The following is a 26,731-nucleotide window of genomic DNA, read 5'->3' as shown; positions in this document are numbered from 1 at the left end:
GAACGCTGGCTAGATTCCATCCCTACTCACCTGCTGGAGCAGAGAAGTATGCCACTGTGGGCTGTAGCCTGAAGGATGGTAGCCCTCCGTACCTGTAATGCCAGCTTAGCAAGGGCGGAGGCCAGAGCGGTTTCATGGTCAGAGACAGTGAGTTACTCGGTAGGAGGATGTGGACACATGTTTAGGAGCACGCACACTCAGATGCAGATCCCCATGAAGGTGTGTGTTTCTCTATCCGTGAGCATAAATTCCGAAGCACAGTAGCCTTCGTGGATCTGAAATGCCTGCGTGTGTGTCAGTGAGTGTGAACAGATGCGTGCATGTGAATGGGACTCTCCTGTCTGCTGCCCATGAGTCTGAGGTATGTACTTTGTGTCCATGCTGTGTGAACGTGTTCTTCAGAATACACAAGCAAAATACCTTGGCTCTGAGCACAAACCGTGTATTACCCCATAAAATAAACACATTCCCTCCAAACCTTGACATCTAGACTTCATCTCTCAGCAACCCTAGCAGTTGAGTATGGCTCAGTTGTTTGGTGTTAGCCCTGTCCAGTTCTTTGTCCCTAACAGCCTCCAGTGCTCCCTACAACGGTGACCTTGGACATGCTGTGTTAAAAGTGGAGGTGCCGGGGTTGGGGATTTAGCTCAGTGGTAGGGCGCTTGCCTAGCAAGCGCAAGGCCCTGGGTTCGGTCCTCAGCTCCGGGAAAAAAAAGAAAAACTGGAGGTGCCACAGATGGAAGGAGGGTGGATTACTAACGTGCCCTCTGGGCAGAGCCCAGGACGTGTCCATCTGAGTGAGAACGTTCTCTTGCTATAACCACTGAGATTCAGGGCTTATCTGTTACAGAGATGAATGTTGTCTCATACAAGCTTTGGCCCCTAAAAATGTCATGATGTTGTGATAACGAAATGTCACAGCGTTCGAGTTGACAATCGGGGGAAGGATAGGAAGTAGAAAAGACGAAAATCCACATGCCACTGCGGTACAACATTTGGTGCAAACATTGCCTGTGCCAACCTGCGGGGGGAGGTGCTGAGGGAAAGTGTGGGGACAGGGCCCAGGACTGCCAACTCTTACTTTCTGCTTTTAGCAACTTGTTACAACATAAACTTAAACGAGGGTTGGCTGTCTTGCAGGCGGGGAGGTGAGGAGGAAAGGTGTGACTCCTGCAGGGGTCAGAAGAGCCATTGCTCTCAGTCTCCACATGGGTAAAGACTGAAAGGGCACAAGGGTCAATGACAGAGACCTTCTCAACTGAGTAAGGTCAGTTTTAGGAGTGGTCTCCCCACCTACCATTTAAAAGGTCCTCAAGACAGCCATATCTCTGTGAAGAGGATAGGCAAAGAAACAAGAGAAGCCATGGGAATGGAGTCCGGGGCTTAGGAGGGGGCTGCGGTATGGCTGCTGTGACTAAGCCTGGACAGCACCAGAGATGTGCAAGCTGGTGTGGGATGTCCGCGCTTACACACACCCAAGAACGCACTTCTGAAAGGGCCATGGAGGACGAAGATGGGAGACTCTGCCCACCAGAGCAGCAGCCTAAAGCCTTCCCAGAGACAGAAGCAGGAGTTACTGGAGACACCGTTCTTACCACTGTAGGAGCAAAGCCTGCCTGCTTGCTGGCTTTCCTCCCCCATGCTCAGGCATGCATGTTGTATGTGTTGTCCAACTTTCCCTACCCTCAGCTCTTTTGTGCGTGGAGGAGGGGAGTAGACAGGGCTTGCTATAGACTCCAGGTTGATCTCAAACTTGTAATCCTGTCGCCTCGAGTGCTAGAAGTATAGTGCTCACCACTGTACCCAACCTCTTTCTTTTGTGACAAGCCTTTGTTGTAGGGGCTACTTCCCCAGAACCATTCTGCTCTAGGGTGTGTTGGAAGCAGTGAGATAAATTACCTTTCAGTTTACAGTCTGCAGACCAGAAGCAGCAAGTCTGGCTGGATCAGAGTAAGCCGACATCTACTACTTTGAAATAAACAAACACCCTCCTGAGATGAGATGTTTGCCAGCCTTGGAGTGGCAGCAAGGGACATTCTGGGACAGGAGGTAAAATTAAATAGACCTCTGGTGACTGGACATCCTAGACCCAAGCAAAACATTCTCTAGCTGGCTCCCAAACCTGCCTGCGGCTGTGCCTAGGAGCGTGGTAAGATGGTGGTTCACAGCCATCTCAGAAGCTCCCTGTGGTCCCAAACTTGAGCTCTAAGTTTGGAGTGCAATGTGGGCTAGAAGAGCCTGTCTGGGCCGAGTCTGAGGAGCCTCCCACTCCTGACCCCTTGCTCATTCTCGCACCTTGAGGAGTCATGAGATAAAGACGACATAGCCGATGGAAGCAGACCGGGCTCTGAGTCATTACTACGAGGCTCCCACCAATCAGAAGCACTGTGTGTCAGGTCTCCGTTAAACCACAGAAGCAGAGTGTCATTTTAGCCACTGGAGTCGCTCTGGAGGCTCCGGAATCCGAGCACATGTTTCTGTGCATCTGATCAAATGCGTGTGCCAGTGGAATGAAGCCTGCATATGCCTCTGAGGGTCTCATTGATGGGCGGGTGACACTGAGGAGGGGTGCGTGTAGGGTAAATGCAAGCTGCTGGTGCTCGCCTGGGCCCATAGGAACCTGTACGCACAGGAAGGCTTGTGTTTGCACGCTCCTAGGCATACAACCCTAAGGACATGTGTATATGTCTCTACAAAACTGGTTGGCGGGGGTAGAGCGCCAGTGGTAGAGCGTTTGCCTAGGAAGTGCAAGGCCCTGGGTTCGGTCCCCAGCTCCGAAAAAAAAAAAAGAAAAAAAAAAACTGGTTGGCCCTGAGCATGTCGTATGCCCTTGTGGTTTAATAACTGTGTACAGACCTCTGAGAGTGAACACAAGGCAGATACTGTTCTGAACCGGGTCTGAGTACACACATGACCTACAAATCTAAGATAAGCGTGAGCCCTTTCATGTGCCACTGCATGGGTGCCACTGAGCACACAGTTACACCTGTGTGTGTGAGCATCTGTGTGGGCTGTTTTAGGCCTGTGTGTGTGTGTGTGTGTGTGTGTGTGTGTGTATGTGTGTGTATTTGTGTTCATGTGCATCCCCTCTTTGGGGGTCTGAATGAATGTGGACACGGATCAACATGTGTGTCTCTGTGGACTATGCACCTGTGAAACTGAGTGTGTCTGTGTACACGTGCTTCACAAGGTCTGAGGATAAGTATATGTGTGTGTGTGTGTGTGTACATGGATGAGTGTGCATCTCAGGAGGACAGTGTAGAGGGGTGCAGGTCCATGAGGTTGAACCGATGTGTACATAAGCACAGCCTTCTGGGATCCGAGCACTTATACTCCATTTTGAGAGCATGTACTCATGCTCCTTCAGTCTTAGTACATACCTACACCTCAGTGTGTAGAGGCCCCTTCTGTGGGCAAACATGTGGGTCCATGAGTACACCCCTCCACAGATGGGCATGTATGTCTTGCTGAGTACCCATGGACAGAAGTATAAGCCCTGTGCACACAGACACGAGAAGCATGTCTGTGGATGTGGATGTGTGCATGCTTCCCTGAGTGTGAGCGAATTGTATACATGCCTGAACACAAATGTTGTGTCTGCTGTTAGGAAACATGTGGCCATCTGGCAACCTGAGTGTATATGTGGGACTGTGGTCTATACACGTATGTGAGCAAGTGTTACATAGGGGGCTCGGTCCACAGATGTGCACCTTTGTGAACTGAGCACGGATGTGTAACCCTGAGTCCAAGGACATGTCACAAGGCATATGTCTCTGTGAGTCTTGAGCACAAGTGAGCATACACACAAAGATCTAAATGCACAGTGCGTGCCCAGAGTACACGATGCATGAGGAGGCTTTTTGGCTCCGAGCATGTCTGTATACATCAACAGATGCGAGCGTGTGGGAGTTTCTCCTGCGGGTTTAAGCATGCACTTCCACGTAGCCCTGAGCATATTAGGGCCCTGAGTGGGTTCAAGGCTCACAGCACTGGATGTGGGAGCCTTCGTGCAGCCGAGCATGTGTACAGGTGACTCTCTGAGGGCTGGGCAGGCAAGCAGCTGTGAGTCTGGGCATCTCCAGGTGTTCTGGAAACTCTAAGCAGGCACATGAGACACTCAGTGACTCTGGTCCACACCATGCTTCATGGGACTGTGTCCACTGTATCCCCTGTGTTTCTCTGGATTTCCTAGGAAATATTGATTTCAGGATATCTGGCCACACATGTGACTCTTTGGGTCTAAGGATCTGTTTGCCTCTGGTGATCTGAGTGTAAATTGCATGCAGTCTTCTAGGTTTGTGTGTGTGTGTGTGTGTGTGTGTGTGTGTGTGTGTGTGTGTGTAAGAGAGAGAGAGAGAGAGAGAGAATGAATGAATGAATGAATGAATGAATGTGAGCTTCCAGGCAGTATGTAAATCTGTATGTATAGGTATACGAGTGTGACCCTGGTTGGAGCATGTGTGTGCATATGGACATGAGCCTCTGTGGATATACATCTTGTGGATATACACTTTGTGTTCTTCCTATGCATCTCAGGGGTGCAAAGTCCACAGTCCTACGAGGGCTGGGCTGGAAATACAATGTGTGGGCCAGGACAGCTGGGCTAGCAGGGGTGGTGTCACATTACCAAATGTAGGTGTTTGTCCCTTAAAGGCACTCCCACTAGGAAGAATTCTAATAATATTCTGTGTGACTGGACCTCCAGCCTCCAGGAAAATAATGTGCTGATGAAAGGCTCACTAAACAAGGAGGAGGACGGGCCTGGAGTCTGTGGAAGGGGTGGGGAGGTGAACAGGGAAGATTCCCGGACCACACTCCTACCCAGGTCGAAGATCCGGAATTGTGGAGGGCAGACCAGCTAGGCTCAGGCTCTGAGCAGCCTGCCTGTCACTAGCCAGGCTGCCTCCTCCTTCACCAGGAGCCTGATGCTCTGTGAGAAAAGGTTTCCTATCCTGGGGCCTCAAAATGGACTCTAGTTGCAGAGGCCAGGGTAAGAGGTGCAGAGAACATGTTGCAGGCCAGCCTGACTTCCCATGGGGAGATGAGGACAGTGAGCATTTTGGGACCATTGCTTGAATGATGTAGGTGAGCCCTGGGCACCCCAAGGTCCACTCTGCCCTACCTCTGGGGCTTATGTTCAAAGCTGGGCCAGACCCTAGCCTCCACCTCTACCTCCACTGTCTTCCCCTCGCATGATGGCTCTTTTTTACCAGAGAATTTCACAGTTCTCAGTGATCTCTGGGAGCTCTGACTTGGCGGATGACCCATCCACTTCAGGTCTACCTTACCCTCCTATTCTAACAAAGCCTGAAATGGCTCAAGATACCAGAGAGCACACTGTAGGACATGCCCATGCTTTTAGGTAGACTCTTGGCTGGGACCCTCAACTCTCCCAGTATGGCCCTAGGATAGCCTGTGTGTGTGTGTGTGTGTGTGTGTGTGTGTGTGTGTGTGTGTGTGTGTATCTCTCTTTCTCTGTCTATGTGTGTGTGTGTGTCTGTGTCTGTCTGTATGTGTGTGTGTTTGTGTGTGTGTATGTGTGTGTGTATCTCTCTCTTTCTCTGTCTATGTGTGTCTGTGTCTGTCTGTATGTGTGTGTTTTTGTGTGTGTGTATGTGTGTGTGTATCTCTCTCTGTCTATGTGTGTGTGTGTGTGTCTGTCTGTATGTGTGTGTGTGTGTGTGTGTGTGTGTGTGTGTGTGTGTGTGTCATATATCTGTGTTCTGTGCTCTGGTTCTGCAGAGTTGAGGGAGAGCAGTAACCTATCAGCATGGAGTCTGTGTCCCAGAATGAGAACTGAAGCTGCACACTTCCCCATTGCATGGTCCGATCCCAGAGCCCTCACAGGTCATTCCTCACAGCCACTTGGAGCAAAGCTTGCTGGAGGATGTCAGGCTGTAGGTATTCCTGCACACTGCCTATAGCTTTGATGGATTAGGCAGTGCTGAGGGGGTTGTGGGTCGACTCTGCCACATCCCCAAAGTCTCCCAAGGTAATAGTTGGGCTGCAGGGTGAAGAGATGGAGGGGTGGCTCCCAGCACAGGGGCCTCCTGCAGAGGAGAGCATGTGTTTTCAGAGGCACAAGCCCTGAGCTGTGGACACTGAGATCTTTCCTGCCTAGCAGCTGGCGCCTCCCATGAATGCTCATGCCCAGGACCACAGAACAACCCCACTCAGCTCTCGACTACTGGGGAGGAGAGGAATGGAGGCGGAGGCCATCAGCCTCTAGTTATGGGGGTTTCCACTGCTGCTCTGTGGCCAGAACCCCAATGCTCCTCTATGATTCTACCTATCTACCCACACTCTATCTGGGGTAGCCCGCTCTCAGCTTTAATGTTTCCTATGGAGCTAGTAGGCCCTCTAGAGCCCTGACCTCAGGTCAGACTCATAGCCCTTCTCCATTCCTGCATGCACTTGCCCCAGCCTCGCTGAAACCCACAGCTCAGGTGCCACCATGGCATGGTGATAGAAAGAAGCCCCTGGGAAGCCAAGCAAGAGATGCAGGTGGCCCCTCTGCTCCTATTTCATCCAGGCTGCAGCCAAGGCCTGTGCTCCCCTACTGAGAGCTCTCCCAGCCACATCCAGTCCTTTTACCAGTACTGCTGTCAACCCCCAGTGACCACCTCCTGCTGTTCCTGTCAGCCACTGCCAACCTGCTCAGATGAGCAGCCCGGCAACCACTAGGCCACCCCACCCCCATGCTCTCAGCCAGCATGCAAAGCTCACCCCCAACCTGCCCAGTTGCTCTCTGTAGCTGTAGCCTTGGCTCCAGCTGGCAACATTAAGCACAGTCCCTGTGTTGCCACCACTCAGGAGGCCCTTTCCCATAGCTTCTGCAGCGGCTCTCAAGCTAGGCTCTCCCCTAGCATGTCTGGTCTAAGGGACACCTCCACCTAATGCACTCCCAGATATAGAGGTCCCATGTAGCAACTGCCCTGCTTGACCCAACATCTTTCGGACCCCATCAAGAACATCAGATAAGTTCCTGAGGCTGGGTAGGGAATACCAACAGAGACCTCTATGAATGACCCAAGAGAGCACCAGGCTTCAGGGCTGATAGGAGTTGTAGTTCTGGACTGAGGCCTGATGGGAATTGTAGTTCCCCACCTCCCATTTCAGGACTCATGGGAGTTGCAGTTCCTCATGTTTCTATAGCCACATCTCCCTCTTTTCTCCCAGAAAATCTTGGCTCTCCTCCCCTAGGAGCCCAGGCTAAAGACTTCACTATCTCCAAGGATGGGACACCAAAAGACGCCTTGTCAGAGGGCATGTGAGGGACCTGGGGTCTTCTAAGTTACAAAGGGACTTTAGGAGAGAGTAAAGCCTGCAGGGCGCCCTGGGCTGGGGCCAGGTGGCAGAGAGTCGCCCCCCTCCCCAGCAGCGTCTTGAAGGGGCCCGGGGCAGGGGAGGGGGGAAAGGCACTCACCAGTACTAGGCTCACACTCCTCCAGGTCCTCATCATCACTTGGACACTCAGCCGAGGCCACCAGAAGGTCATCTGTGTTCTGAGGGAGGAGGGATGGTAAGAGGAGGAGTGGGGCAAGAGAGGGTTCCAGTGGGTGAACAGATCGCACAGCTGCTTCCCAAGGTACAGAACAGCAGCACAGAAGACAGGGCCAAGGCCAAGACCAACCTTCACACCATTTGTTGGGTGACTTGGCCTCTCAGTTTCCCTTGCTAAAGGATAACAAACAGAGCCAGCCCTGTGGCTCCCAAAGATCAGACAAGCATTGAGCCCCTTACACTAGGAAGCCAGGGGATGGGATGCCAACCCTCGGCAGCAAGGTGTTTCCCAGAGGTCCAGAGTGCCTGAGGTAGGGACAAGGGGTATTGAGGAGGCTCAGACACAGAGAAGGGGCCAGGGTCTGGAGGGTTTCCCATCTCCAGCTTCCCCACCCCATCACTTCTCAATCTTTCCCAACCCCCTTCCACAGAAAGAACCAGGCTCCGCACAATAATTAGGACTATGGTTGCCATGACAACAGGAGTCGACTTTGTCAGCATTTTCTCTACTGATTGCAAAGAAAGAGGATCCCTGAGATGAGTGAGCTCGAGGGGGAGGGGAAGTCCAGCGAGGTCAGGAAAGAGAGCCAAGGAGGGAGTCCCAAAGTCCAAGGAGTAAGGGAGCTGGGAGACCACAGATTAGGAGAGAGCCAGTGTGGAGGCCAAGGATGCCAGGGTCAGACGGTCCTGACCTGCAGCTCCCAAAGTTCCACTTCAACCCAACAGCCCTTGCCCAAGGATGAAGTCCTCTTCCCTTCCATGTCTTTGACCCTCTCCCCCCCCCAACCCAGGATCTCTCTGGGGCCGTCCACTCTCTTTACCACACGGCTGGTCTGCCTACCCTCTTCTACTAAAATTAGATGGAATTTGAAGGGCATGTGTGATCAAGTAGTCAGCCTAGGTGAGACAAGAAACCCTGGGCATCCAGAACCCTCAGGTTTCTGGGCCTTGAGGATAGATAGGAAGATAGATATCTTGTCTCTCTCCAGCCAGCCCAGCCCCAGGATCCCTGCAGGACAGACTGGCAGGAAAGAGCCTGGAACACAGCAAACCCAGCCCTGAGACAGGCTGAAGACAGACTGGTGTGAAGGAAAGATATGTCCCTGTGGACACCCTGAGATTCCACTGAGCCTACAGGCTGCGGGGGGGGGGGGGGGGGGGGGGAGGGTGAGGCAGGCAGAAGCACTGTGGGGCTGAAGCAGCTAGGTCACTGAGGCTGGGACAAGCTCTCCACAACCAGGACTCAGCACAGACATTGGTGACCACTAGGGAACGCAGCTGCTGAGCAGTCCCATACTCAGTTCAGACCACCCAGGACCCAGGCCTGCCCGCCCCTCGAGCGTTGTCTCCCATGTATGACCTTCACTAGGCTCCCAGCAGATCCAGGGAGCTCCTGAGCTGGCAGAGGATCTTATGTGGGGTAAAGCACAGGGGGCTCTGCACACACACTCAAAGCTGAGGGCAGCCAGGCTGTGGCCCTCAGTGCTTGCTCAAAGTACACGCAGAAGCTTTGTGAAGCCAAAGCTTGAGGTTTCACCCAAAGCATCTCCAGCATAGGGAGAGGCTGCCCCTGGCCTCTACCGGCCTCTGAGAGGGGCTTCCCGCCCTGGGAGATTGCATGTCACCACTCCACTGTAGCATCTCTGCCCAAGATACCACTTTCCAACTCCACTCGTCCCACTAAGCTCTGGCTGTTCTCCTCGATATTCCCACAGTCTTCATCAAGACTTCCCTTCCCCTGGCTAGGGTAGGAGAGCTTCTCCAGTTAACTGCCCACAACTCCACACCTCCTAGAAACAGTGCTCACCTCATATAGTCAATACCCCTGATCACTATGTGAAGGCCTCCCTGTCCTAAACAGTCACTGAGACCACTAGGGGAGAAACAGTTGTCTCCAGAACCAAGCACCCCAACCCCAACAACCCTTGGACCTTCCCAGACCCAGGAGGGGAGGGTCTCACCTGGGTGGTGCTGTCCCTCATTGTGGGGGAGCGGCCCCGGCGAGTAGTGGTGGTGGCCATGGTGGTGGTGGTCTCCATGATGGTGGTGGCCATGTCGGCCAGCAGAGTGGTGGCAGTGGTCTCTGCACTGAGCAGCACGGACGGCCCTTCCCCTACTAGGCGCAGGTGGCCTTCGGTCCGCACATTGGGGTCGCTCTCGGCGGCCAGCGCCAGTACCTTGAGCCCATTGTAGTAGAGGCCGGACACCTGGCCCTGGAAGGGGCGGCCCTGATCCCGGCCCCCTATCTTGATGGCAGCCTGGCTGTTGAAGATGGTCAGCTGGCGTCCTGAGGGTTGGGGATGGGGTGAGGGGGCAGACAGAGGAGAGGCAGGCATCCAGGGAGGCCAGGAAGGGATGGAGAGTGGAGAGAAGGGGGGAGAGGGGGAGTGTGGAAGCCAGGAGGAAGCCAGCACATGGATGGGGAAAGGAATGAGGAAGAGGCAGACAACCAAGGGAAAGTCATTGTTAACCAGAGCCCCTAGCTCAGCCTTGTGGGACCCCCACAGGAGAGGGTCACCAGGGCACACATGGGCTGGGAAAGGGAGCTTGGTCACCCCCTAACCCCACCATGCAGATGCCTCTCCATCTACACCCACACCCCACTGATCCCACTCGGGGGCTTATCACCCCTCTTCTTTGTCCTTCAATTCCACCCCCATCTTCTCTCTCTATTCTCCCAAACATCCCACCCAATGTCCAGCCTCAAGCCATGGTGTCCTCCGAAGCAGTAGACAGTGGCGGCAGAGACAGAGACAAGAGGGGGGCCTGCCAGACCAAGGTGAGTTTGTGAGTGTGAGCAGAGGAGGCAGCAAGATGAAGGACAGATTGTATGGGTCTGCTCCAGGCTGGCCCCACCCATTAGCACCCTACGGCTGGCCAGGCTGCTTAGCTTCTCCTGCCTGGCTGAAGCCCAGCCACTGAAGCCCAGCCACTGCCCTGGAAGCAGGCCCCAGTGAGCTGAGCCCTTCCCCCAAGATGGTCGTGCAAGCCCAGATATGGAAAATGTTAAAGGGACCTTGCTTCGCTCACTGACAGCCAATATAACTGCTCCAGCTCCAATCTGGCCCTGCACTTGGCAGTGTGATATATATATATACACCTCCGAATGACCCCTGCTCGGGGCTTGGCTGCTTGCTTTGGTTTTAGTGGACCTGGGGGTCAGTTTAACCCTCTGAGTTTGTTGTTTTGGTTTGGTTTTTAGAAAAGACATTTATTATGTTTAAGTTTAGGTTTAATGTTGATTTTGATGTTATTGGGGAGGGGGGCAGATGGAGTAGGATTTTGCCCCAGTCTCCCATGGACCTACAGCTGCTTTCATTTAAGACCTGGCTTAGCCCTCGTTAGCTTCTGGTTAGTGCCTCGTTAGAGATCTGGTTTAAAGTTAGGAACCTGGGAGCCCTGCCCCCCAAACCTGGGCCGAGACAGTCCAACTTGTGACACACACCCTCTCTAGAAACACAGGCTCTCCAGGACCCCCAAGCACCTGTCCAGCCAAGGATGTGTCACTAGTGTGTCTCCTCAGCCCCCTGCTCAGACGCTCCTCCCCCAGGACCCTCCTACTTCTGGCTCAAGTAAAGGTGTCCCCTCCATCTTTCTCATTTGTGGCCGGGCCCAGCCCACAAAGGTGGAAGGAAGGCTGCTGCATAAAAATTACAAGAACAAAGGAGAAGCGTCAGACGAGTTCTCCACTAAAGATTCCCTTCTGAAAAGCCTTCTCAGAGCCCTTACAAAACTAATGCACATGTGGGCTTCTAATAGGAGGAAGCCTGTTCCACTCCAAACCCATTTGACTAAGGTCTCTTTATTGTGAGGCGGCCCTGGAATTGCTTCTCCAGGCATCTTTCGGAAGTAGAAACTGGAGGCATTCCATAAACATTTATTGAGCACCTACTGTATCCCAGCAACTTACAATAAAATATCCGTTCCAAGAACACCCAGCCCTGCCCTAGACTGGCCTATTCCTATTCCTCCCATGGTGTCCTTGGAGTGGGCTGAGCAAAGACCAAGGAGGGAGCTAGACTCACAGGGTCAGTTCTGGGCCAAAGGCCACACCAAGAGTGAGTTCCTCCTCTTCTTTGGGAAGTTCAACCTGCCATGTTCTAGAAGAGTAGATCCATGCTTAAAGAGAAGACATGGCTGCCATAGTGAAAGTCAAGGAACTCTTCCCCCCCCTTGACCCTGGATTATCTTCTTCTTCCAACAGCACTCCCAATCTGCCTAAGAAGTTGGGGGTCGGGGGTGGGGGTGGGGGGAGGTATCACAAGTTGTCCCAGCCTCAGCCCAGGCTCCTCCCTCAGCCTTTCTGATTCTAGGAGGGGAGGGGAGGTAAAGGGGAGGAAGCCATGGCTTCTATGGCCCCTGCCCCCGCCTGCCATGAACGCCTCAAAGGGTTAAAGTTCACCCCGCTGGAGAGAGCGGCCCAGTGTGGCTGAGGGCTGCAGGTTTTAGCGATGTCTGCTACAGTCCCTTTAACTTTTTTTTGTCCTGCTATGAGTTTATGACATCTGGTTATCAGCGTGTTTAGGCCCCTGGGTGCAGGGGCTGGAGGTTACATTGGGGGATTTTATCGGGGAAAGCCCCGTGGACATTTAATGCACAGTTATCAGCTGGTTAAGTGGGCTTTAGCACTTCTGCTCCCCACTAGAGTTTAGCCTTAGAGGTACAGAGCTTGCCCCTCCTCCAACGGGAATGACATGGCTGTGCCCTTAGCCCCCAACTTCTGGTGACAAGGACCCTTCCCCCTCTCGCGCGGCAGTAACACCTCTCTTACATATAAGGGTCTCTTAGGAACCTGCTCTGTCTTCTTCCCTTCGTCCAGTCAGCCATCAGCCTGACTACTTCTAGGGTGCCTGAGACCAAGCAAGGCCTTTGGGATTTTTCAGTCCGATCTGAGGCTGTGGCTCTTCTGTTCTCCTCCAGATCGCCCTTCTGAGCCCCTCTCTCCTGGCTCTGCCCTGCTTCCTCCCCAAACCTTCCTACAACCCCTGAGGTGAACTTGGTCAGAGAGACCCGACCTTCTAGCCTGTGTTCCCCTCCTGATGCAGATGTCTTAGCTCAGCACAAGCTGAGGGTGCATCCATCTTCAGGCATTGAGGGTCGCTCTAGGAAGACACCAGGCTTTCTCTTCCCTATTCCCAACCACCTCCCAGAAACAGACAGACAGACTGCAGGGGGGAGAAGGGAGCATCCTGCCCAGATAATACCCTCCACTTGGGCCTGGGATGACAAAGAGGTGAAGGGGTGGGGGAGAGAGCTCTGCACCTTTAAGATAGTGTTTTTAAAGTTAGTTAGTTAGTTAGTTAGTTAATTAATTCTGGTTAATTACCTTTGTCGAGCAGCCATTCATCTACTACTCGACCAAGCCGGTAGGGGATTCTCTGTCTAGCAATCGCCAGGCGCTCGTTATCAAAGTTCCCTTGGAAAAGTTTAGAAAGACAGTAGGTTTCTCAGGCAGCGCAGTCCACAGGCTTTAGAAAGTTAACTATGCAGTTCTCAGGAGACCCCAGCAAGCAGCCACATTCAACAGAAAGGAGGGAGCCAGGGACAGAATGCTGGGCCCCTCCTCTCTCAGGGCCCCCTCCCTAGGCTCTGTCCAGAGCCAGCCCCACCCTTGGGGGTGAGAGGAACCCAGAGGAGAGGGAAACCCAAGAAAAGGGAAGGGAAGTATAAAGAATTAAAAATAAAAAACCCACAGCTGGAAGGTCAGAGGTTAGACAGGTTTATCTTGTCAAGCTGTTGAGGCCTGAGACCCACTTCCTTCACCATCCCAAAGAGGGGTGGTGGGGTGGGGGCGGGGCATTTAGCAGGTTTAAGTTAGGGGGCTGTCCAGCTGGTTACTGCGTTTAGAGGGTGGTTTAGAAGTGGGAGGGATGGGTTAAGCAGGATTTATGCGACATTTAAGGGGGTGCCCAGCACACTCGTTTCACAGAGCTTTAAACCATTTCTCAAAGTCATTGCCAACTCCCATTGTCTTCTGAGTTCCAGCTTTCTCCGCAGGCTCCCACTTCCCTCCATAGCCCTGGTTCACCAGACCCTTCCACCTCTGTTCCCTCGCCCTAGACCTCCTCACTGCAAAGCTGCTTCTGCCTGCTCACCTGGTCCTGGCTCCTATACACCCCTGTTCCTACAGAGGAGGGCTGGGGATGCTCACAGGCAATGGGATGGGAGGGTCATAGGGAAAGGGGAGCTAGGTGTTTAAACTCTCTGCTACTCTTGTCCACCTGCCCAGAGACCGGAGCCTGGGTCAGCCTATGTACGCCTCCCATGAGCCTTCAGGAACATCTCCATAAATACGCCCTCCTATATCATGTGTGTGTAAAAGCAATCGCTAAGTACTCATGAATCCAAGAGACTGCCTACTCTACAAATGTAGGACCTCACTGCTGGTGTCCCCTGACAACCACTGATCCTCACCCAGACCACACCTCATTCTCCATGACCCTCTCATCCTATCTCCTGCAGGTAACCTTGGCCCAACGCTGATCCTGGCTCTGCCCTGACTTGTCTTCTCCCGTTCAGTTCACCTCAGTAACCTCAGGTCCTCTGTGCAAAGCCAGCTTCTGCACCTCTCCACCCTCAGAACCCAGCCCTAGCCCCATTCTCTCCCTATCTGCATACCCTGCAAGCTCCACAGCCTTTCTCCTTCGAGCTTCCCTTGCCCAGCCTTAGCCCCGCCCCTTTCCCCATCCTTGGCTTCCCATCTGGATACCCACCTGTTCTCTCCATGCTCAAGCTCCAACCCCTGAGACAAGTAAGGAGGGTGTGTGTGTGTGTGTGTGTGTGTGTGTGTGTGTGTGTAACCGAGTACATGCACATCTATGCAGAAAGTGTCTTTGGTGTTTCTCTGTGAACCGTGGGTGCTTCTAACCTACTGCAGTGGACAGGGACTTGAATTTCTTTCGAAAATATGACCATTCTGTGCATTTAAACCAGTCACGCTGGGGTAAGAGCAGTCCTCCTGTCTGAACCACATGGCTACACTAGCCTAACCAGCAATCAGGGCAGGCCTATGCCTGCTTATGAATGGCTGTGGGACAATATATGCCTGTGCTCCTGTGGACATGCAGGACACTGTCTTAAGCGCTTTGAGGCAATGACACCCTGCCTTCCCTATAGATTCAGAGTGGCTGGATGACTTGACATGGGTCACATGGTCTGTCAGTAGAGACCCGGGATTAGAGGTCAGGTACCATTGAGATGGAACCCACAGGCTGTATCTGTGTTCTTAAAGAGTCAGGTGCAAGGCCAGTATGGTGATGCACACCTTTAATGCCAGCACTCTAAAGGCAGACACAAGTGGGCATCTGTGAGCTCAAGGCCAGCCTAGTCTCCATAGCAAGTTCTAGGCCAGCCAGGGCTATAGAGTAAGACCCTATCTCAAACAAACAAATGAAGACAGCGATAGAACAGGTCCGTTCTCACTGCTTAGTGACCTGTGGTACTCAGAAACCACCTCCTCAAGGCAGCAATGGGGGCCTCCTTCAAAACACCCAGATTTAGCTGGGTGTGCTGTCATACCCCCTTAATCCCAGCATTTAGGTTGCAGAGGCAAGTGGATCTCTGGAAGTTCGAGGCCAGCCTGGTCTATATAATGAGTTCTAGGACAGCTATAGCTATGTAGAGAGAGCCTGCCCTACCCCACCATCCCGAAATACCTAGATTAACGGGCAAGGGATGTCAGGTCATCTTTCCCTACACCAATCCAGGGGTCCTGGCCGAGGTTAACAGACACCGTGCTTCCTCCTAGCCTCCGGCCTAATGAAGTGAATGTCTGAGCATACAGCCTGCCTGGACACAGAGAACTCTTCACACCCTGTCCAGCACAGGCCAATGTCCCCATCACTACAAAGAATGTACTTGTCCCCCCAAGACAGAGGCTGTCAGGGTCTGCTTGTGGAGCGGAGTAGCGGGAGCAAAGACAGGTCTGTGTAGGAGAGTTTGCATGTCTGACCCCTGATGCCCAGGGCCTCCATGACAGTGAGTGAGCACCAAGGGTTTGCAGGACAGTCAGACTGGCTCTGTCACTCTGGCTAGGAGCAATGGAGATCACAGGTGGTCATCCTGCTGCTGTGACAGGCACCAGGCACCTGCAGCTCTGATCCCTGTCCTTCTCCCTGCACTGTCTCCCCCTCCCTGCTGCCCTCCCTCTTGGTCTGCCTCTTGCAGGGCTCTGTCCACCTCTCCTCTCCCTAGCTGAGACTGTGTCAGCGGCTCCGCATCCCTGTGCATCAATCCTGGAGCTGCCTCCATCTCTGCAGATGTCTCTGTGACTATTTCCAGAACCTTCCATCACTCCTCCTCTGGCTTCCTCTCACTAGGCTCCCTCCTGAGCGTCTCCCCCCCCCCCCCCCAGCCTCATCCTCCTCCCTCCCCTGGGTTCCCAAGACCTTGATTTGTCCTTGACCACTGCAGCTCTCTGTGTCCTCATCTCTGGGTTCCCAGGCCAAGTACAGGTCCGGGGTACCTTGTATGCTGCTTGTGCAGGCTACTGAAGGTGTCTGACCCTCCTCTGCACACTTGTCTTGTCTCTCTCCTTTCCACCATGTCTCTTACTGGGATCCCGTCTCCCTGCATCTCTAAGCTATTTTCTCCAGCATCTACAGGGGCCAATAAGGGTCCCTGACTGCGTGTCTTTGGCTGGTTATGTTTTCCTCAGCCTCCCGCCAAGATGTGTTCATTTAACTTGTGAATCTTTCCTAGGCTTCTGCATGGGTCTCACCATTTCCACCCTGCCCCTCCTTTCTAACGTCACCCTTTCCTCAGTGGTACTGAATACTCTCTAGTTCTACACTTCATCTTCTCTGCCCATCCTCAAGCTGGCTTCTGGCTTTGCAACTTCATCCACCAAACAATATCCTCCCTTCTTCAGGGTCCTAATTTTCCTTAGCCACGCCCCGACCGACCCAGGTTCTACCCAGTCTTTTCCGTAGCCACACCTTTCCCCACAGCTGGAAGCCTCTCCACTTAGCCACGCCCCATAGCATTCCACAATCCGAGGCTGCCAGGCCCCACCCTGCCCCACCTTGTCGCTGTGCCTCCTCTGTGGACCAGTATCACCTACCTGCCGGGTACCGCTCGTTGACTGGCCAGCTGTCCACCTGCAAGGTGGCATTGCCACCACTTCGAGTGAAGCGCACCACGTGATATTTGCCGTCGCTCACGATGGCGTTGGGCTCATCAATTGTAATGTCATCCGTGCCCACATTAAAAATCACCCCAACAGTGCCCTGGTCCTGGAGACAGGGAGATAGGAATCAGAAATGGGGAGGGGGCAAGTATCCCTATAAAATTCTGTCTGAGGTTCCCAAAATCCTTCCAACACCGCCTTTCAAAGGTTTTATAAGAACCTCTCAACCCACCAAGGTGGTGGGCAGATTTGCCCCTAGCACATGCAGGCAACAGAGTACCCTGGAGGCTTATCAGTTGGGGACACCAGCTAGGACTGAAGGACCAGACACAGAACTCTTTCCACTAATAATGGCTGTCTCTTGCCCTCAGGTTCATACAAAATATTTGAAAATGGGTGCCCTATACAAGGGCCCCAAAGTCCACATAAGGATGACAAGGATGTAGTGGCCTCTCTAAGAGCTCACCATGGGAAAGTTCACAGCCTCAGAAGTCAGTCTGAGGTCTGCACAGCTTCCCAACCCTGACCTCTTTGGTTGCAGGGTCAGGGGTAGCCTGGACCCTGAAAGTGTAAGGGGTGGTGGGCAAGGGAAGAGAACTGGGCTTTAGAGCTATACCAGCTTTATTAAGGGAGGGAGGTCTTGAGGTGTTGGGATGGGATGGGACTGGGGACTTGAGGGGACAGGAAGAAGACAGGTAAAGACCTGTAGGGAGGAAGCAAAGAGACTGCAACCTTAGGGACCAGGCCCGCAGGGAGACCTGAAAAGGCCACCTGAGATCCAACCCACAAATAATTTGGCCATGGTGCTGGAGTGAGAGGAGCAGCTTTGCTGAGATCTCGAACCATACACAGTAACCCTGAGGAAACTTGTGGTGTCACATTTTACCCAGGAAGAAGATTAATGCTGGGGGTGAGGTAACACCTCAGTCGCATGGCTCACAAGAGAGGGCCGAGCATCTGCATCCCAACTCGCCTACCTCCAAAACTATTGTCCTTGTTCCTGTCCCTTGTCCACTAGTCTGGGGAGACACTCATTCAAAGAGCTGGGGGGCAGAGCATGAGAGATGCTAAGGCACTCTGGCCTCTAGGACCTGCCTGCCTCACCAAGCCAGTGGAAGGCCCACCAAACCCAAAGCTAAACCTCGGTTCTCCTCCCCTGCATCTCCCAGCAGCCACCACACACGGCCAGAGTCAGCCTGACCTCCCTCCCACACAGGATAGACACAAGGATCCTTTGGACCCCTGGATCACCCTCAGAGACCTAGCCTGGCACACAAAAAGACACTGAAAAACTCCAGCCTGAGCAAGAAAAAAACCCTTTGGCTGTTAGTCACATTGAAAGAAAGCTCAAAGGCCTGGCAGTAGGGGTAGGAGAGAGAGGTGGGTTGAGAAGCAGGATATGCAGCCATGTTTCCCATGGCTATTTGTGGGGTTCAGTACTCCCCATCCCAAGATCCTGCACAAACCACACACACACACACACACACACACACACCTGTATGCACAGACACTGTCATCCTCCTCCAAGGAGGTAAAGCAAGGAAACTGAGGCGGCCTCGCCTAACCATCTTAGCAAGCCCCACCCATGCACCACCCACAGACTGACAACATCCCCAGGGAGACGCGATCATCATCTGCTCCTCCTCGCACAGGCAAGGGAACAGCCAAGCCTCCTGGTTACTATTGTTAGTAATGATACCACCCAGAATAGTATCAGCCCCTTGCATGTCTCTGAGGGTTTCTCCCCCTCACAAGACTCCACCTGGGCACCAACAATGGTCAAGGGCACTGGCAGGCTAGGAGCTGGACCGGCAGAAGACTGGCCAGGGGAGCTGGAAGGCAGGACACCTGGGTTTCCTAGGAGGCAGCCAAGCTTGGAGCTGTGCACTCCGGGGGAGAGGCAGCTCCCCAGAGCTGCTCCTGATGTGAAGTCAGTTGTCACTTCTGTTAAAGTCATTAATTCCTAATTCCCCAATTACCTCATTAGGCGGCGGTGGGGAGAACGCGGCCGCTCCTACAGCAAATAATTATGGGAGTCAAAATTAATTTGGCAAAGTGGAGCGACGCTTTATTAGAAACGTCAAATTGCTTTTCTCTTATTTTGCTGCCGCCTCCCCACTCTCTGAGAACTGCTAACCATGCTGCAGTGGGAGCTGATGTGTCACTGGGGGAGGAGGGGGCTTGGGGGGCTGCACCCAAGGGGCTGTGAGCCCATCTGGTACCCAACTCCCCCTCGGTGCCTGCATCTCCTGGGACCTCCATCCTTCTCAGCACCCTCCCTATCCAGCAGCACCCAGGCCTAGGGGAGGCTTGAGAGAAGAAGGATACCTCTCTCCTCAGACTTCCTACCCTTCCTGCTCTGGGAGGAAGGATCATCTCCTGAGCTTCGAAGCCCAGGTGGTTTAGTCACAGGTTACAGGACGCTGAACCCCCCGTCAGCCCGACAGTGCAATGAGCACACACATACATGATCTCATTTAAGCCTTCTGCCCTCTCTGTGCAGGCACAGCTGGGGAAACTGAGGCTCAGAGAGCTGCAGTGACTTGCACAGACACAAGGCAAAACTAGGGAAGCTGCTGGGTTCCAAGTTACACCATCAGCTGCAAAGCCACACATGTCCTCACAGGACAGAGAAGAGGGGACAGCTCAAAAAGTCTCAGGGAACGTAGTGACACCCAGCCAATCAGACAGGCAACTGAAACCACAGCAAACCCTGAGGAAATGAAAGCACAGACTCTGCACTGACACAGGGTCTCTCTGGGTCACTTTGACCTACAGCCACCGCTCTGTCACAACTGTCACACACCCACCACCACACTGCTGTCCACAGTTCACCATCTCTCTGCATAGGCTGCCACACACAACTGCAGGCCTCCTCCCCAAGCCTGCCCTCTGCCTCAACCCCTGCTCTTCCTCTGTGCCCTTCCCCTCCTGAGAACCATGCCTGTCACCCACCACCGTCACCAGTCATGCTTTGTTCACAGGATGCCTTCCCCTTCAGAACCTGGTGTTGGAGAAGCTATGGCGAGGGAGAGGCCAGAGCCCCATCCTTACTCAGATGGGAAAGGTCAGAACCTACTCTAGCCTCCTCTTCTGGTTCTCTCTCCCTTTCCAATTCTGCCCTCTGCATCTTCCAGGGCTCCCCACACAGACCTTTCCAACTGGCACACAGAGCCTGGTCAGCCTGGTCTACCTCACAGCTCAAGGCTCTGGCCAGGCCCAGCATGTGGCATACAAACCGGAAAGTGAGGGGAAGGAGCCTAGAATAGAGCTGGAGGCTGAGGTCACAGTCTGGGGCCCAGGACCATGGAGAAGGAAGGGATGAGGCAGAGGCTAAGTTCAGAAATGAAATCTGACAAGGCCAAAAAGAGGGTGCACAGCAGGACTAGAGGTCACAGGGAAGGAGGTGGGGTGGGGTCAGAGGTCATAGAGAATGGTGTGAGGTGGGATCAGAGGTCACAGGGAAGGGTGTAGGGTGGGACCAGAAGTCACAGGGAAGAGTGTGGGGACAGGACCAGAGGTCACAAGGAAGGGTGTGGGGGCAGGACCAGAGGTCATAGGGAATGATGTGGGGTGGGGCCAGAGGTCACAGGGAAGGGTGTGGGGTGGGACCAGAGGTCACAGGAAAGGGTGTAGGATGAGACCAGAGGTCATAGGGAAGGGTGTGTGGTGAGGCCAGAGGTCACAGGGAAGGGTGTGGGGCAGGACCAGAGGCCACAAGGAAGGGTGTGGATCAGGACCAGGGGTCACAGGGAAGGGTGTGGGGCAGGACCAGAGGTCACAGGGAAGGGTGTGGGGCAGGACCAGAGGTCACAGGGAAGGGTGTGGGGCAGGACCAGGGGTCACAGGGAAGGGTGTGGGGCAGGACCAGGGGTCACAGGGAAGGGTGTGGGGCAGGACCAGGGGTCACAGGGAAGGGTGTGGGGCAGGACCAGGGGTCACAGGGAAGGGTGTGGGGCAGGACCAGGGGTCACAGGGAAGGGTGTGGGGCAGGACCAGGGGTCACAGGGAAGGGTGTGGGGCAGGACCAGGGGTCACAGGGAAGGGTGTGGGGCAGGACCAGGGGTCACAGGGAAGGGTGTGGGGCAGGACCAGGGGTCACAGGGAAGGGTGTGGGGCAGGACCAGAGGTCACAGGGAAGGGTGTGGGGCAGGACCAGGGGTCACAGGGAAGGGTGTGGGGCAGGACCAGGGGTCACAGGCAGCGGAGTGGGGTGAGGTCAGAGATTACAGGGAGGAATGTGGGGTGGGACCAAAGGTCTCAGGGAAGGGTATGGGGCAGGACCAGAGGTCACAGGGAAGGGTGTGGGGAAGTCACAGGGAAGGGTGTGGGATGGGGTCAGAGGTCACAGGAAAGGGTGTGGGTGAGCAAAGAGAAAGGAAAAGTGATAAACCAGCAATAGACTAATGGGATGTGAGGCTCAACCAAGAGATCATCAAGGAATGAACTTGACTAGAATCTGTGAGAAGGACCTGGTCAAGGGTCTGCTGGGATGGCAAAGGTCACAGAAACAGAAGTCACAGGTAGAACAAGGGCAGGGTGGAGTTCAAAGTCAAGACAAAGAGGTACAGGTAGTTGCTGTTGGGTAAGGAGGCATGAGGGAGAGAACAGGGACAGCAGTGAACATCCCAGAGACACCCTCAAAAGTGAGGAATTTCTGAAGGCCACAGTAGATTAACCTGGAGAGCCCACAGACCCTGCATGACTGGAAGACAGTTGGTCAGCACCAGGTGGCTCTTGAGTGACCAGGAGGGGCCTGGATCTCAAAAGAACTTCAAGGAATGAGGGGATGGGGCTCTGAGTTCTCCCCATGAGGGACAGTGAGGTGACATTCCCAGCACTGAGGACTGAGGGGGTTGGGGTCAGGATGGCGGTCCTTACAATGTGCAGCTGCAGGTAGTCCCCGAGGCCGGAGGCACTGTCCACGCGTACCAGCACAGCGCTCCGCTGGTGGGTGCTGAAGCCTACGGCCAGGCGGTCCATCCTTGTGCTGGGTCGGTCATTGGGAGGCCATGTATAGGTGATGAGCGCTCCCCCCTTCCCAAAGATGTATGTGGTCCCAGCTGCAGAGAGAAGAAGACGGGGAGGAGGAAATGTCAGGAGGTCTGTAGAGTTGTTTGGGGGCCAGAGCCTGAAGACACCAGGGTTAGGCTTCAGTTAAGAGGCCCGCAGAAGCCGTCAGCCCGGTAACTCCAGGTACCTAGGTGAGGGCCTGTACATGGACATGCACACTGACAGAGGTAGCTGCCTCGAGAATGCTAGCTTTAACCACAGTGATTCGGGTAACACAGAGTGTGACCAGAACGTGGCTGCAGGGAGACCCAGACAGCAAGAATACCCTGTGTGGGAAGGACCTGGGGTCTGCTTCTGACCAGCTCAACTTCGCCCAAGTGCTTCTTTGGGACCTGAGCCAGGCAGCAAGGAGGTGAGAGGGAACCTCAAGTGATGGCAGAAAGATGAGCAGGACTGTGGGCAGCTGTGACTCATAGGTCCTCTCTGGCACCTTGCCAACGCCAGCCCCTTTGTCCCCTCCCAGCCCCCTGGGAGTCTTCCTGGTCTGTCCAGGGATCCTTGCTTCTACCCTCAGGCAAGGGTACCTGGGTGCCAAAGCCCAGAGGCCTGGAACCCTGCCCAGAAAGGAGGAGGCAAACGTGGGGGGGATGGGGAGAGTTGACAGCCAGAGGAGGAAGGAGGCAGAGAGACAGATGGACAGAGAAGGACAGAGAGGGATGTAGGTAAGGGAAGTGGGAGAGTGGGAGCCTGAGATGTAGGCTCCCTCTCCCAGCCCTCCCCCACCCCACCCTCTCTCCTCTTCACCATCCGGCTGCCGGGGGCGGGTGTTAGGTCCCTAACGATCTCAGCCCCAAAATAAACCCCATTAGTCGCCATGTTCCCTCCTGCGGCTGACTGAGCTCCCTGGGGGTGGAGGTGGGAGTGGGAGGGGGGCTGGTCACCCAGTTTCCGGGAAGGGAGCTTTGACTGGGAGTCCTGAAGGACTAGACTGTCTTGGGCCTGTAGGAAGGGAAGAGGAGAGACGCATCTCACATTCCTTAGGACATAAACAGAGCAGACAAGATTCATAAAGTGCTTGATTAAATGATTGGCTACTAATGACTCCTCTCAAAGCACTTCTTGGGGTGGGGAAAGGGGTTCAAGGGAAGACTTAGCCAGGGAGAGAGGGGTGCAGATGGAGCCTGAACACAGAAGCCTGGAGCAAGCCTGCTGTGGAGAACACAGCGGAAAACTCTGGACTAGAGGAAGCAGGGACCTGGGGTCTCTCACCCAGTAGGCCCCAGGAGACCGGGCAGTGGGGTGGAAAGAGGGACCCATCAAGGATCATGTCAAGGTCCCCACAGGAGAGGGAGGAGACTTCTGAGTGCTTGAGAGGCTGGGGAGGGAAGGAGAGGCTGTGGCCTGGGCATCAGAGGTGGTGAGACTAGAGCAAGAGGAAACATCAGTCTCCCTGCTGTTCCCTGAGCATCTTCCTTGTCTCCTACCCTCCCGACACAGTAAAAACAGGGGCAGGGCAGACATATATATACATATATACACATATATGTATATATATACATACATACATATGTGTGTGTGTGTGTGTGTTGTGTGTGTATCTAAAATTGTTGTCTTTTTGCAGCCTGTAGTTTGGAAAGCACCCCAGCAGACAGAGGCAGACCAGCTCTACCCTGCAGGCTCAGGGGTACCTTCTACCTTAGGCCCTACAGCCACAATGAGGAAAGTTGGGCCTTCAGGTTGAGAGCCAGCTCCAGTGAGGAGAACATAGTGAACACCTCTATGCTCACTGCAGGCTACCTACCTGCCTAGAATGAGCTGGGCCCAGAGACCAGAGCCAAGCGGCTATGCCTCAGCCAGTACAGTCTCTCAGCTCCCAACACTGCAGCACTCCAGAAAATCGGCTGTTTCCATGACAACCATAATACCCAGGGTCCTCCCTCTCCCTTTCACTCACAATCTGCACGTTGAATTTGGGAGATGGGGTTTGGGGAGCAAAGATGTTGACCTTCCTCTACACACTCCCTGACCCTTGGGTTCCAGGGCTTCCCAGGGAGAGGGGTATTACATTGGGCTGTTTGATACTTTAATACCAGGGAAGGAAACTCCATTGTATGGTGCCTGGCCCCAAATCTGCCTGGGCTAAGGAGGAGGCCCTTCCTGCCGGCTTTCCCTCTGGGTGCCTTCAGCATGCTCATCACCATGGACAGCGCCATTCCTGCCCCTAAAGCACCAGAACAACAGCGAGCCCGGTGCCGGGTTAGACAGCAAAGCCAGAGAGATCTGAGGTGTGTGCCAACAACCCAAGTCCCAGACCTTACAAGGAGACACAGCTCCAAGTGACGCACACCTAGACCCCACACCCACGCGCGGGCCGCGAGGCACCCAACTGCACACAAAGCCCCAGCCTCTCCGAGCAGACTCCGCTACAGGAGTCGAGGCAGCCAGGGAAATATGGCGGTAAACGCACAAAGACAGGCCTCCGCGGGCGGCCAAGGGCAGGGGCCGGTGAGGTGCAAACAGGCGCCTGCGCCCCAGCCCTCCCACTCCCCAGTCCCGGCCTCCCTCAGGATTTATAATCCAGCTGTTCTCACACTGCAGCCAGTTTACTGTGCTGGGCGGACCTGTAAAAGCCGAAGAGCATTTATTATACTGTGGGGGGAACCAGGGTGGAGAGACACTCCTTGGGCAGAAGAGGGAAAGGATGAATGGTTTATTGGGCTGGGGCTGCAGTAATTACCCCGGGGAGACATTTCTCTCCCCAGCACCACTGCTCCCGCACGGGCGGGGACAGAGGGCTTGGTTTACGAGGAGGTCGGGTGCTGGAGGAGGAGCTTCTGCCAAGACCCGCCCCTCCGGCCACGCTCGGGAGGTGCTTCCCGCAGCTCTGCCAGGCAAGCAAACTGTCTCTAGCCCTCCCCCAAGAAGGCACGCCAGCCTCGGTGCCCAGGACAACACTCCACATCTGTAACTTCTGACGGCATCCAGAAAGGACTTGAGAAGCAAAGGGACCTAAAGCAAGCCCCAGTGTTGCCCAAAACTGGTATAGACGAATTGTTCTTTTCCACAATGGGAAATAGGGAGCTGAATGCATAGCATGCTGGCCAGAACCATACCTCTAGAAGCCCATAGCAAGAGTTTCTAATCAGACATAAGGTGTCACAGGCCCAAGATTAGCACCTTCTGCACACATCCAACACAGTCCTTTCAATGCCTCCTAGACTCAGAAATCCACAGAGCCATAAAACACTAGATGTGATCATATAGTCAACACACGTGTGCGCACACACACACACACACACACACACACACACACCTACATTCTAGAAAGAAAACAACTAACCATTAGCAATGTTTCAGGAACCCAGACTCACAGCATTTATTCCACTTAAGAACTACCCATGCAGTCATGCCCCAGGACTAAAAGTACATGTGTGGCAGCTGTCTGCCAGTGCCCCAGGAGCATGAGAAGCTAGCACAAACGCCTCCTGGAAGTTCTAGAGTGGTCAGGCCTCTACATAATCCAGAAAAACCTGGGTCGTAGGTGCTGCCTGTTATCAACAAATCCTCCCAGAAGGATCACCACAACCAGGGGGTGGGACTTCTGCACAGGCCCAGACACCTAAACTCAACTCTCTCTTCATCTAACTCCTTGACTCTTAGCTTCATCCTGGCCATACACCATTCAGCCAGGAATCTAAGTTATCTACCCATCCCCAGAACCAAATGACATGATAGCCCCTTCTGCGGGAAGCCACCGACTCAGAGCTGAGCTGAGAGTTAGCCTGCCTTTACTGGCAGAACTAGAAAGGAACCAAGAGCTCATCAAGGCTCCATAAACCGGGACTGAGATGAAGGGATCCAGGACCAGAAAGGTGTCATCTGCTCCATACATTTTAGGTCCCAGATGTGCTGGTCACCCCATACCCTACAGTGACATCAGGTACAGAAATGTCAGTGGCAGGTGGGTAGGGACATTATGTAATGGGAGGGCTTGGGGGCTGGGAGGGAAGGTGGGGAAGCAGTAAGGAAGGAGGGAGGGAGGTAAGGAGACTCAGTAGAGAAGCAGGTGTCCATGAAGAGAGCTGTCCTCACACGGGGGAGCCTTGGAGCAGTAGGAGAGCTGGCTGGCCTCCAGCCCAGGGAAGAGTCCCAAGGGAAGGCAGTTCTCTCATCTCCCCCATAGCTGAGGTGAGCAGAGATGGGTTCAGTCATGACAAATTGCTTTCTCCTCTTCTAGCTTTCCTTAGCCCCTTCCTTCCTCCCTGGACCCTTCTTAGCCTACCCACCACTTCATCAGTGTCCCAGGCTGCCTTCCCTCTCATCCTTCTACCCTGAGAAGAAACCCCTAAGGCAATGCTTGTGATAGCATTCTCTTGACCATGTCCCCGGAGCATCAGGGGCTGTGACAAGAACCTTCCGGGAGACCTAAAACTGTAGAGAAATAACACATCCTGCACAGACCAGGAAAGCCTGTTCGCTCCCTCTGCCCGACTCCTGCCCCTTGCCAGCTCCTGGGTCCTCCCCTGCATCTGCCCATTATCCTGGAGACAGCAGTTGTCTCTCTTGCCTTTCTCCTCCATGCCTGCCCCTCTTCTCCCCACAGGGCTCCCTTCCAGTGCACCTGGGCCCTTCTCCTAACACCTCTCATCATTGCCTATGCCCATGTTCTGTCTGGGTGTCTTTGGGAACAACACTGGGCCTGAGGAGAGCCAGAAGAGAACAGCACGGAGGCCCGGTTAATGAAAGGGCAAGAGAGAGCCTGAGGAGGCAGAGTTGGGATGAGAAGCATGGAGGGTGAGGATGTGGCAGGGAAAGGGACAGTCTGAAGACACTGCTCCTGGGGAATGGGGGGAACACTGTAGTGGCATATGGGGGACAGAGATGGAAAGACCGGATATGACATGGGACCTGGAGATCAGAGGGCTTCTTGCAGACACAGAGCGGTCATGGGGAAGCAGACGGTGCAGAAATGGAAGGCACTGAGGGGAAGGGTTGGAGCACAGCAGTGTGGTTGTAGACAATGATGGAGGAACAGCAACGGGGCTGAGCAGGAAAGGTGAGGGCAGTCAGAAATGAGGAGGGGGAGCC

The 26,731-nt window shown here is 54.1% G+C and overlaps 1 protein-coding gene across 37 annotated transcripts in view; it reads right to left on the bottom strand.

The window, feature by feature from the left end:
- The window catches only part of Nrxn2 (neurexin 2), a 115,842-nt gene that overhangs the window by 7,019 nt on the left and 82,092 nt on the right, over positions 1 to 26,731 (bottom strand). For 24 of the 37 annotated variants that reach the window (NM_053846.2, XM_087575101.1, XM_087575911.1 and 21 more), the window contains 5 exons: positions 21,512 to 21,693; positions 16,565 to 16,736; positions 12,830 to 12,919; positions 9,465 to 9,790; positions 7,427 to 7,505 (listed from right to left, as the gene is read on the bottom strand). In NM_053846.2, the coding sequence (NP_446298.2) occupies positions 7,427 to 7,505; positions 9,465 to 9,790; positions 12,830 to 12,919; positions 16,565 to 16,736; positions 21,512 to 21,693 (849 nt within the window). The remainder of the gene's footprint in view (positions 1 to 7,426; positions 7,506 to 9,464; positions 9,791 to 12,829; positions 12,920 to 16,564; positions 16,737 to 21,511; positions 21,694 to 26,731) is intronic. The other 13 variants (XM_087575590.1, XM_087576310.1, XM_087576382.1 and 10 more) reach the window with 1 other exon arrangement.

This window comes from Rattus norvegicus, chromosome 1 (genome assembly GCF_021556685.1).
Source record: "Rattus norvegicus strain SHRSP/BbbUtx chromosome 1, alternate assembly SHRSP_T2T, whole genome shotgun sequence".
Taxonomy (NCBI): Eukaryota; Metazoa; Chordata; class Mammalia; order Rodentia; family Muridae; genus Rattus; species Rattus norvegicus.
The sequence above is the reverse complement of the archived record's forward strand: the minus strand, read 5'-3'. Positions and strand labels throughout refer to the sequence as shown.